This window comes from Hylobates moloch, unplaced genomic scaffold (assembly GCF_009828535.3).
Source record: "Hylobates moloch isolate HMO894 unplaced genomic scaffold, HMol_V3 SCAFFOLD_20, whole genome shotgun sequence".
Classification (NCBI taxonomy): Eukaryota; Metazoa; Chordata; class Mammalia; order Primates; family Hylobatidae; genus Hylobates; species Hylobates moloch.
In genome coordinates, this window is record NW_026652295.1 from 40394128 (window position 1) to 40406285 (window position 12158).

At 50.4% G+C, this 12158-nt stretch overlaps 1 protein-coding gene across 1 annotated transcript in view; it reads right to left on the reverse strand.

Moving 5' to 3' along the window:
* CCND3 (cyclin D3) overlaps window positions 1–11722 on the reverse strand; it is a 114307-nt gene extending 102585 nt beyond the window's left edge. Inside the window, exon 1 of the mRNA XM_032141052.2 lies at window positions 11515–11722. Within this exon, the coding sequence (XP_031996943.1) occupies window positions 11515–11616 (102 nt within the window). The 5' untranslated portion in view covers window positions 11617–11722. The remainder of the gene's footprint in view (window positions 1–11514) is intronic.
* Between the last annotated feature and the right edge of the window lie 436 nt (window positions 11723–12158).

The window sequence follows — 12158 nt, forward strand, 5'->3', positions numbered from 1 at the left end:
CTCGTGATCCACCCGCCTTGGCCTCCCAAAGTGCTGGGATTACAGGCTTGAGCCACTGCGCCCGGCCGTTTTGTTTTTTTTTTTTTTTGATGGCGTCTCGCTCTGCCTCCAGGCTGGAGTGCAGTGGCATGATCTCGGCTCACTGCAACCTCCAACTCCCCAGTTCAAGCGATTCTCCTGCCTCAGCCTCCCAAGTAGCTGGGACTACAGGCACACACCACCATGCCCAGCTAATTTTTGTATTTTTAGTAGAGACGGTTTTCAACATATTGGCCAGGATGGTCTCGATCTCCTGACCTTGTGATCCACCCGCCTCGGCCTCCCAAAGTGCTGGGATTACAGGTGTGAGCCACTGCACCTGGCCAAAAAAAAATTACAATGCTTATGTTAACATGCAATGAGTTTCTTATTGTTACTTTAAATAAATTAATATTTAAAATTTCTCACATCAAATTTTTTATTAGAAACAAAATATCAACAGGTATAGGGAGGGAGAAGTCAAAAGCTTATATTATTTATTCCAGGGAATGCCATGTCGGGTGCACCGATTATTAGGTATAGCCTAAAAAACAAAAGTTCTGGCCAGGCGTGGTGGCATGCGCCTGTAATCATGGCACTTTGGGAGGCCGAGGCAGGCGGATCATGAGGTCAGGAGTTCAAGACTAGCCTGACCAAAATGGTGAAACCCTGTCTCTAATAAAAATACAAAAATTAGCCGGGCATGGTCGCATGTGCCTGTAATCCCAGCTACTCAGGAGGCTGAGGCACGAGAATCGTTTGAACCTGGGAGGCGGAGGTTGCAGTGAGCCAAGATTGCACCACTGCACTCCACCCTGGGCGAGAGAGTGAGACTCGGTCTCAAAAAAAAAAAAAAAAAAGTTCTTTGGGATCCTCAATAATTTTCAGAATGTAAAGTGGTCCTGAGATCAGAAGGCTTAAACATTGCTGCAGTAGGCCTAATACGTCAGTCTCTAAAATGCCCAATTCCAAGCCTGGTTATCCAGTTCTTGGTATTCTTTGCCCTTATTCACATTTTTACCTCTCGGCCCCATTGTGTTGCTGGATTTTTTTAACTATATTAGGGCAGGGTACAGTGGCTCACATCTGTAATACCAGCACTTTGGGTGGCCGAGGTGGGCAGATCGTGTGAGCCTAGGAGTTCAAGACCAGCCTGTGCAACATGGCAAAATCCTGTCTCCACCAAAAATATAAAAAATTAGCTGGGCATGGTGGCTTGTGCCTGTGGTCCCAGTTACTTAGGAGGTTGAGGCAGGAGAACTGCTTGAGCCCAGGAGGCAGGAGCTGCAGTGAGCTGAGATTGTGCCACTACACTTTAGCCTGGGTGACAGAGTGAGACCCCATTTCGACTAAAAAAAAAAAAAAAAAAAGCAAGAAGTGGTCATATCAAAAATAATTATTGTTCTACAAATAATAGTGATTATAGAAATAACCACTAGTTCTTTTAGAAATAAGAAATAATCAGTAATACTACAGAAAAAGAATAATAAGCCTAATAATTGCCATAGAAATAACATAAAAATTATTTCTATAATATGGCCTTCAGTAAAAAACTCAGAACATTCAGAAGAGTAAAAAGATCCAAAAGCAACCACCATTTAAAACTGCTCCGGAATAATTTCTCATCTAATCCATTCCTTTTTTATCTCCTCAAATGGCACCTTTGAGAAGAAATTCCTGGTTAACCCATGCAAAAGCAACCACTCCTTCCTCCAGATTCCCACAGCACTGTAGTTGAAACCTTTCTTGAGGCCCAGCTAGACCATAAAAGTATGCATACTGAATTCCTAAATGTGCATATTTAACGGTCATAAATTCAGTTATATCTACTGGAAGAGACACCAACCAACCACAGAAACCTATGTACTATTTATATGATGTGATCCTTTCACCCAGGCTTAACATAATGCTTAACCAAAGACCAGATCCTGTGTTCCAACAAAAACTGGCCATGCTGAGGAATCTTAGAAATGGAAGAGAATGTCCAAGTCATGTATCCTGTGTTTTATGAGCAGTCTCTTTAAAATAGAGACTTTAATAGTAACTTTGATGTGTGTCTTGTTTTCACACTGACTTTGAACCCAACACTGCGTCAAATGTGGCTCCACTCCATGAAGAATGGACAAGCGAATGGTTCCAAGGTCTCTGAGACTTACAGATGTTGGATGAATATACCAGGTGACTGAGCCCAGGAGTCCTCGACCCATGTAGTCCTGTCCTCTGGACAGGGTATGTGACATCCCCTCTAGGCCAGGGCTGCCACCTATTGCTGGGTGAAGGTCTCAGGTGTCACTTGAAGGCCAAGGTGAGAGGTCCTGCACTAGGACCCAGCTGAACCACCCCCTCCAGATTTACGCTCTCAGCCGCTGTCCTAATCCCACACTCCTCCCAAAGCCTGAGTCTCATACAAGAGCAAGGAAAGGAAAATGAGCGTTGGAGGGGGAGCTGGAGGAAAAGCTTGTTTGCACCATTGCCGCAGTTGGGGTGGCTGTGGTTGGGCTGATTCAACCAGAGCTCCCCAGATAGGTTAGGGCCCAGCCCCACCTAGCAGAGCTCACATTCACCACCACCCACTCCTGCTTCCGGGGCTGTGTGTGACACCTGACCTTCCTGCTGTGGCAGGCCTGGGGCACCTTTGCTCCTTCCCTTCCACCTTCTTGGCTTAGTGGACAATCCTAAAGCACTGGCCAGAAGGCACTGGGGGATCCAGGATGCTCTGGGCTTGCCATGCATCCTGCATCTCCATGCATCCCTGCATGTCACGCACACAGGCAGTGAGGGGCCTACTGGCCTGCTCTACTAGTCCTGAGACTGTGTACATGACAATGTCTCAACAGGGAACCCAGTGTAATCTCACACTTGCCCTGGTAGGTGGATACACATGCGCACACACACGTGTGCGGTGCACACAGTATGCATGAAAAGTCTGAGCCAGGCACAGTAGCTCAGCCTGTAATCCCAGCACTTTGGGAGTTTGAGGCAGGTGGATCACCTGAAGTCAGGAGTTCGAGACCAGCCTGGACAACATGACAAAACCCTGTCTTTACTAAAAATACAAAAATTAGCTGGGCATGATGGCGGGAGCCTGTAATCCCAGCTACTCAGGAGGCTGAGGCAGGAGAATCACTTGAACCTAGGAGGTGGAGGTTGCAGTGAGCTGAGATCGTGCCATTGCACTCCAGCCTGGGCGACAGAGCGAGACTCTGTCTCAAAACAAAAACAAAAACAAAAACAAAAAAAGAAAAGTCTGACTGAGATCAGAGTTATTTCAGCCACCAGGCTCTCAATACGACCAGCTGTATGACTTTGGACTAGATACTTAACTTCTGTGCCTCAGGGGCTTTATCTGCAAAATAAAAAAACTCGGCCAGGCGCAGTGGCTCATGCCTGTAATTCCAGCACTTAGGGAACACCGAGGCGGGTGGATCACAAGTTCAGGAGTTCAAGACCAGCCTGGCCAACATGGTGAAACCCGGTCTCTACTGAAAATACAAAAATTAGCTGGGCGTGGTGGTGGGTGCCTGTAATCCCAGCTATTAGGGAGGCTGAGGCAGAGAATTGCTTGAACCCAGGAGGCAGAGGTTGCAGTGAGCCGAGATCGTGCCACTGCACTCCGGCCTGGGTGACAGAGCAAGACTCCAACTCAAAAAAAAAAACAAAACAAACAAACAAAAAAAACAAAAACCTCATAGGATATGTTTGTGAGGAATAGCTGAGAAATGGGTTAATAAGTATCCATACTTATTATAAACTGACTTATGTGCAAATGGCATACAGGATATGGCAGCACTTACAACAGCCCCTGGCACATAGAAGTGTTGTGTAAAGATGCACTATTATTATCACCAACGTCTTGAGTGCCATGTGTCTGGAAACACATGAGGATTCAGAGAAAAGCCACACAACAGATTCCCACAAGAAGCACCAAAAATGACTTCTAGAACCTGTGTCAGAGGAAAGGCAGAGAAGAAACAGGGGGGAGGAAAAACTTTCTGAGGACCACCCAGGAGGTACCCAGCTCAAGTCCAGTGACTATAAAAAGTTTTAAGAACCCAAAAGGCTGGGCCCAGGCTGGGAAAGGCTGTACCCTCAGAAATCAAGGGATGGGAGAGAAAAACTCAGTCGGGTCCTAGAGGTAGAACTCAAAGAAAAGATGGGAGCTCCCCCAGGACCAGCAGGTACCAGCTGACTGGAAAGAAGGAAGAGAAGGCCTGGAGAAAACTAGAATGTTCTATGCCTGGCCTACGCTCAGTCACTCAGTACATCTGAGGGCTTGTAACCCCAAGATGAAAATAGATGCCACATTTGAAGAATCTCCAAGTTTGTGGTTCTATAGCAGACACCGCTTACAGAAAAGACAATGGAGCTGGGAGGAACGGAAAAGGCAGCCTTGGAACCTAGGGGCCTGCTGCTGGGAGGAAACAGCACTCCGCCCCTCTATAACCCAAAGACAGCTTTGTGATAGCCACTTGCCAGAGTAGAATAAACCTCCCCTGGGCCTTATTCCCAGTGGATTCCACAGCACCCAGCATGGCAAAGCTTAACAGACCAGAGCTTAAGACTTCGCGAATAATAAACAGACGTCTTCCCAGGGACAGGCAGACTGGGGGCCCTCTGCGCCTCATGCTCCTGCCCCTGGCTGGTCTTCCCTCCTCCAGCTGGAGCCCAAGTTGGAGCTCAAGGTCTGCATCTGTCTGAGGCCCCTGCTCCAGCTTCCTTTCCCAGAACTCAGGGACCTCAGGGGAGGGGGCAGGGAGGAACAGCAGAGAAGGAAGAGAACAGAGAACAAGAGGGAGGGTGAGTTGGAGCAGAAAAAGCTGGGGCCAGAACTGGGAGTTTCTGGGACAGCCCCAGCTTCAAATATTCTATCCAACTGTCTGACCACAGGCCAGAACTTGTGGACCGATTTTTATTTTAGAAAAGAGGGTAACATGAAGCCATAGGTGGGATGGTGAGGAAAGAAACCAGGGCTGTCTCTTCGGATCTAGATGGCCCCATATCCACCCCGAGGACCTCCATCTGGGAGATGATGATGCCCATGATATGGTGATAATGACAGCAGCTATCATTCAAAGGACGTATGGCCTGCCCACCACTCAGCAGGGCTTTGTGTGCACTGCCTCATAATCCTAGGGAAGTGTAGGCTCGGAAGTGGGTTTTTTGTTTTTGAGACAGAGTTCCGTTCTTCTTGCCCAGACTGGAGTGCAATGGCGCGATCTCGGCTCACCGCAACCTCTGCCTCCTGGGTTCAAGTGATTCTTCTGCCTCAGCCTCCCGAGTACCTGGGATTACAGGCATGCGCCACCACACCCAGCTAATTTTGTATTTTTAGTAGAGACGGGGTTTCTCCATGTCGGTCAGGGTGGTCTCGAACTCCTGGCCTCAGGTGATCCACCTGCCTGGGCCTTCCAAAGTGCTGGGATTACAGGAATGAGCAACTGCACCTGGCCGGAAGTCTTAATCCTGCAGTCTCTCTGCTTCCCCTGTGCCTCAGTTTCCTTATGTGTAAAAAGCAGAATAATAATGCCTCCCTCATGGTCTGCTGGGAGGATGCAAAAAGATACCTGACATACAGTAGGCATTCAACTAATATTGGTTATTATTAATTCTCACCATTACCCAGAGAGGTGGGGTCTATAGTTATGCCCATTTTACCGACAAAGAAACTTTCACACAGCCAGAAAGGAGCTGAGCTAGGACTCGAAGTGGGGTGGTTTGTCTATAGAGAACAGGCTCTCTCGACCACTCCACGAGAGATGGCACAGATTAGTGGTTACATGCACAAACGTTACAGCCAAATGGCTGAGTCAGACTTCCAGCTCAGCCACAGATGGGCTGTGTGTACGGAAGCAAGCTGCTAGACCTCTCAGTACCTTGGTTTGCTCACCTCACCTGCAAAATGGGTGTCTCTGGCCAGGCACAGTGGCCCACGCCGTAATTTCAGCACTTTGGGAGGCCGAGGCGGGAGAACTGCTTGGGTCCAGGAGCTCAAGACCAGCCCGGGAAACAGGGTGGAAACCCCATCTCTACAAAAAACTAGCTGAGTATGCCGGGTGCGGTGGCTCACGCCTGTAATCCCAGCACTTTGGGAGGCCGAGGCGGGTGGATCATGAGGTCAGGAATTCGAGACCATCCTGGCCAACATGGTGAAACCCCATGAAAGATACAAAAAATTAGCTGGGCGTGGTGGCGGGTGCCTGTAATCCTAGCTACTTGGGAGGCTGAAGCAGGAGAATCACTTGAATCTGGGAGGCAGAGGTTGCAGTGGGGCAAGATCGTGCCAATGCACTCCAGCCTGGGCGACAGAGTGAGATTCCATTTCAAAAAAATAATAAAAAATTAGCTGAGTGTGGTGGCACCACGCCTGTGGTCCCAGCTACTCAAGAGGCTGAGATGGGGAGATTACCTCTGCCTGGGAAGTTGAGGCTGCAGTGAGCCGAGATCACACCAGTGCACTCTAGCCTGGGCGACAGAATGAGACCCTGTCTCAAAAAAATCAGGGTGTCCTTGCTCATTCTGGGCTCTGTCTCTGTGTCCCTGGAGGCCCAGTGGCTCTGTGCCTCTCTAAAGGTCTGAGGGGGCAGCAAGCAGATCTGGGCCAGCGATGGAGGTACCAGCAACCCTCTCCTTCCAGAGATAACCCCTCAGCCCTCACCTCAGGAACGACTGTCCTGGGGAATTTCACCCAGGGTGGGAGAACTGGTCAGGCCACTGAGTGCAAACAGTTTCAGAGAGGTGGGGCTCTTGAGGCCCCTTCCGGGAGATGACACAGGTGTCATGCCCTTTGAAGGGCATAAAAGGCATGCCACATTAGTTACCCTGCTGGCTCACAGGGCCGTTGGCCTTGCCCTCTGCCCTGGACACACGGGTCCCTCTCTCTCAAAGGGAAAGGACAGTCAGGAAGGGGAAAGAGAAGATGTGGAAGAAATCCCTGACCTGGGGACGGGTGTATGCTGCAGAGGCGGAGGCCTGCACATTCTGGCCGGAGCCTGGACGAGACAGAAGAGCACCTTTTATGGGGGCTTTGCTGGGTCAAAAGCAGTTCTCTGGGCCCCGGTGTGTAAACAGCTGGTGATGGGCTGGGAGCAGAGGCCCCTTGAAACCAGTCAGCGCCTGAAGAACCCGGCAACATTCTTCACCCAATCCAGCCACTCCGGGGTGACACGCTGGGCAACAGCCCCACCTGGTGGACGATCAGGGACTACCATGGGCCAGGGAGTATGGGAGAGCAAAGAATGACAGAAGGGGAAAGCAGGGGGAAAATCACAGCAGGGGTTTACAGGCGAAGGGGCTTTGAGGTCATCTTGCTGGCAGAGGCCCCTCTTATAGCGTGAGGTCTAAGCCTCATTTGTTAGAAAGTTCTACGTTTTTTGAAAATCTGCCTCCACTAGTCCCGCTAACCCCCTACTTCAAGGCTTGCCAGGGCAACCTTTTAAATATTTGCATACAGGTATAGTATTCCTCCTAAATCTTCCCCTTTGCTGCAGCCTTCCAGAATTTGACCTGACCTCTCATCTCCTGCATCTTTTTTTAACTTGGCTATCCTTTCTTTCTTTTCTTTCTTTCTATTTATTTATTTATTATTATTTTTTTGAGACGGAGTCTCACTCAATGGATGATTTGGTTATCCCACCTCCGCCTCCAGTTTCAGGTTGTCCTCAACCTCCTGAGTAGTGGTTACAAGGTCATGCCACAGCCCGGTAATTTTTTTTTTTTTTTTTTTTTTAGTAGAGTGGTGGTCTCGAACTCCTGACCTCGTGATCCACCCGCCTTGGCCTCCCAAAGTGCTGGGATTACAGGTGTGAGCCACCGTGCCTGGTGGCTATCCTTTCTTAAATACATTAACTTCCAAGGAATCCCTTCCAATTCTATCCCTCTCCCATACTAGCAGCAGCATTTTAAAAATCCCTTTATATTTCAGCCTCGCTGTCTCAGTGTTTGATATATTAGGAAAATCAATGCTCAGACTGAGAGTTAATTCATGAGTAAAGAGCCTAGACTTTGAAATCAGATAGATCCTTGTTCAACTCCAAGCTCTGCCACTTACTAGCTAAATTACTTTGAGCAAGTTTGCCTTTCGGAGCCTCAGTTTCCTATCTGTAAATTGGAGATAGAGGTGTTTACTACCTAGAGTTGTGGTGAATAAATATTAAATGAGACAGTACAGGTAAAACACTTAGGGACAGCTCCCGCAACACCATTCAGCTCCTAAGTGGCAATTACAGCCACATTCCTCTGAGTTTAAAGGTTGTAGGGAATGCTTTGGGGAAGAGAAAAGTGAAGGGGCCAAAGAAGAAGAGACTTTCTGGAATTAGCCTTTCTCAACCAGCACGAATCCCAGGTGAATTTCAACAGATGGGTAACTTGTTTCAATCCCATTTCTAGCAGTGTCTGTTGCCACCCCTAGAAAGGGGCAGGCCTTAACAGCTCTTTGAGACTTGAGGATTTAAAATTTAAATGTCTTTGAGGGCAAGATAAACACACCTACTGCTAAGCAGAGAAAGGGAAACTTGGCAGGGGCCCCAGAACTTTCCCCACCCCCAGCCCTCCCTAAACTTCCTCTTGTGGTTTTTCAAGAGTACAACCTGTTCTCCACAGCCAAGCCAGTGCCTGGGGCAGGGGGCCAGGGCGTGCCAAGGGCTCCGCTGCACCCCACCCTACCAGCGAGTGAGGGAGGAAGGTGCGTGCGTAGGAGAAGAGCAGCTTGGAGGTTTATAGTTCTTAAGGTTCACATCCTGCTTACCCGTTTTCTCAGTGCAGCCACCCTCCACCCAGTTCCCACCCTCGACTCCCAGCATTAATACTCATGCCCCCAACACACATCCCTTTCTTTTTTTTTTTTTTAATTTTTTGAGATGGAGTCTCGCTCTGTCGCCCAGGTTGGAGTGCAGTGGCGCAATCTCGGCTCACCGCAAGCTCCGCCTCCCGGGTTCACGCCATTCTCCTGCCTCAGCCTCTCCGAGTAGCTGGGACTACAGGGGCCCACCACCACGCCCGGCTAATTTTTTGTATTTTTAGTAGAGACGGGGTTTCACCATGGTCTCGATCTCCTGACCTCGTGATCCGCCCGCCTCGGCCTCCCAAAGTGCTGGGATTACAAGCGTGAGCCACCGCGCCTGGCGCATCTCTGCTATTCTTAACTCCCAACAAAAGAGGTGTCTTGGTTTCCCAAATCCCCAGATTCTGGCACATCACGTCCAAGTTGAGAAGTTCTTTCTTGAATATAATATTAATTCATTCCTCCTGGTTTATTCACATTCCCCCTTTCCCTTTGAGTGAGGCTTACACAGGGGAAAACATTCATATGTGTGTGTGCACGCGCACGCACGTGCATGCACACACACACACACGCACACACACACACACAGCCATCAGGAAAGGATACCAGCTCTGTGCAGTTCCCACAACCCTATTCCAGGCCTGCTGGGCTCACTGTAAACAGTCAGCCCCATGGCACAGCTAATAGATGGCTGTATCATCCAAGATACAGGACCACAGACTCCCTTTAGGAAACTCCCAAGTTCCTGGTTCAAATGCAAATTCTATGTGGTCAGCGAAGGAGGCAGGCTAGCCTAATGGTTAAGAATAAAGCCTCCCAAGCCGGGCGCGGTGGCTCACGCTTGTAATCCCAGCACTTTGGGAGGCTGAGGCGGGCGGATCACGAGGTCAGGAGATCGAGACCACGGTGGAACCCCGTCTCTACTAAAAATACAAAAAAATTAGCCGGGCGTGGTGGCGGGCGCCTGTAGTCCCAGCTACTCGGAGAGGCTGAGGCAGGGGAATGGCGTGAACCCGGGAGGCGGAGCTTGCAGTGAGCCGAGATTGTGCCACTGCACTCCAGCCTGGGCGACAGAGCGAGACTCCGTCTCAAAAAATAAAATAAAATAAAATAAAGCCTCCCAAATCAAGTGACCTGGGTTTAAATCCCAGCTCTGCCATTCGTTTCTTGTGTCTGAAGGAAGATTACTTATCTCCAGGGCCTGCGTTTCCTCGTCTATAAAATTGAGAGAATCCTAATGCCTACCTCATAGGACTATATTAGGAGGTTTAAATGAGATATGATCTCTAAGCCACTTCGAAGAGTACCCGACAGTGTTATGTAACTGTTAGCTAGTATTCTGAGCCCTGGAGGGAAGGGGAAGCCAGAAGGAGAAGATGCTTGGGACCATGGAGGTCATGATCTCAGTAAGTGGCATAGACTAGGACTCTGCTAGAATTATCAGAGACGCTTTCAGTGTTCAGTTCCAGGGGGAAGAAACTCTGATTTGATGACCATGACATCCCCACCAGCTGTGGGAATAGCCTGTGCAGATGGAGTATGGCCACAGCAAATAGGTGCTGAATGAATTCATAAATTGCTGTGCCAGTCCTTTCCCAAAGGAGCCCCGGAATTGAACGGCCAGAAGAATCTGTGAGGAAGCAAAGGGAGATCCACTTCTCTATCCACGCCTGGTCCCAAAGAGAAATGAGGTGGTAGGCAGAGGGCAAGGACTCAACAGAGGAAACAGTCTCAGAGTCCAGGGATGGGGAGGGGGTGCCCAGGACTGTGTGGACTGTCACATCACCCCGAGGTGGACCCTCCCAGCTATACCCAGCTGGGAATTCCTGGGTTCTTGGGACCCAGCCCAGAAAACTGCCTTTTCTGGGATTCATCCTGTTCATTCCCTTGATGGTGAGACAGTGGATTAAAGGGAGCAGGAATTGTTTCTGGGTCGCCCCTATATTCCAGTGTCCAACACCACAGCTGGGGTTCAATCCAGCTCTGTGGAATAAGTGCCCCCAAAGACTTCTATGCTTTTCATCCTTCTGAACCCAACTCAAATGTCCTTTTCTCTCTGAAGCCTTCCCAGCCATCCCAGCCAGTGTACTTGGCATCTATGTCTATTGTTCTGTAATCCATATTAGCTGTGGATGAATAACATCATTGCACCCTCAGCATTCCATATAATGCCAGGCATATAGTAGGTGTTCAGTCAACGCAAATGAACAACTTAATGCTCCCTTAGTAACAGCAACTAATTTATTCAGTTATTCCTCTTGTTGGCACTTCAAGAGACACAGAGGAGGCTAAGATAATCATCTATGTACCAATCAGACACCACTGAGGGGTCCCTCCCTCCAGTTTCATCCCGGTGCACTGGCCAGAGCACTCACAGACTCCCCATCCACAGTGGTCTGCCCTCCTACTGGCCTTCCACCTCATCTTTGAGGCATGAGAAGAGCAACAGCCCGGTAAAGCCACGGGGCTTCCAGATCGGCTGGAGGGGGTTGTGCCGATGTGTGTACATACAGAGGGCTCAGGGCCTTTGGGGGTTTCTCTGCCCTTCAACCCCGTGCAGAACACCTCACTCAGTGGGAAAGTCAGCCAAGCTTTGGGTGCCAACCGGGAAGTGATGAGGATGCGGCGAACCCATCGACCCACCCAGCGCCCAACGCATGGTCTCCAGCCTGAGCTCACATCCCATCTACCCCGGTTTCTCCAGCACCCAAGCCTACCTCCTCGCCAGGTGAGCTCCCGGGAGCACCGACTGGGGTCGCAGGCGCTCTGTCCCGCCGCCTCTGGAGCCTGGAGAGGATTGCACCTCTCCCCGCCGGCATCCGAACAGAGCCAGTCTCCACCCCTGCAGTGGCGAAGTGTTTACAAAGTCCGCGCCGCGTCGCCGATCCCGAGCTGGGCAGGAAGTGGGGAAGAGGGGGCGGAGGAGACAAAGGGGCTGGTGCTCTGCTCAGCCAAGTTTCGGTCCCCGGCCCGACCCCCCCCACCCCCTGCACACCCTCGGCGAGGCCAGGAGGCTCATCCGGCGCCGCGCACCCCCGCCCGCATCCCCCGCCCCACGCGGCATAGGTGAGGGGGCGGGGCGCCACGGAGGCTCAGGTGTGGGCGGCGGGGCCGGGGCAGCACGGGTTCCCAGACCGCTGCCTCCCCGCCTTGGCAACTCCTCCACGTGCTATCTAGGAAGTAAACAACATCATGAGGAGCGACTTCTTTTTTTTTTTTTTTGAGACTGGAGTCTCCCTCTGTCGCCCAGGCTGGAGTGCAGTGGCGCGATCTCGGCTCACTGCAACCTCCGCCTCCCGGATTAAAGCTATTCTCCTGCCTCAGCCTCCCGAGTAGCTGGGACTACAGGCGCACGCCGCCA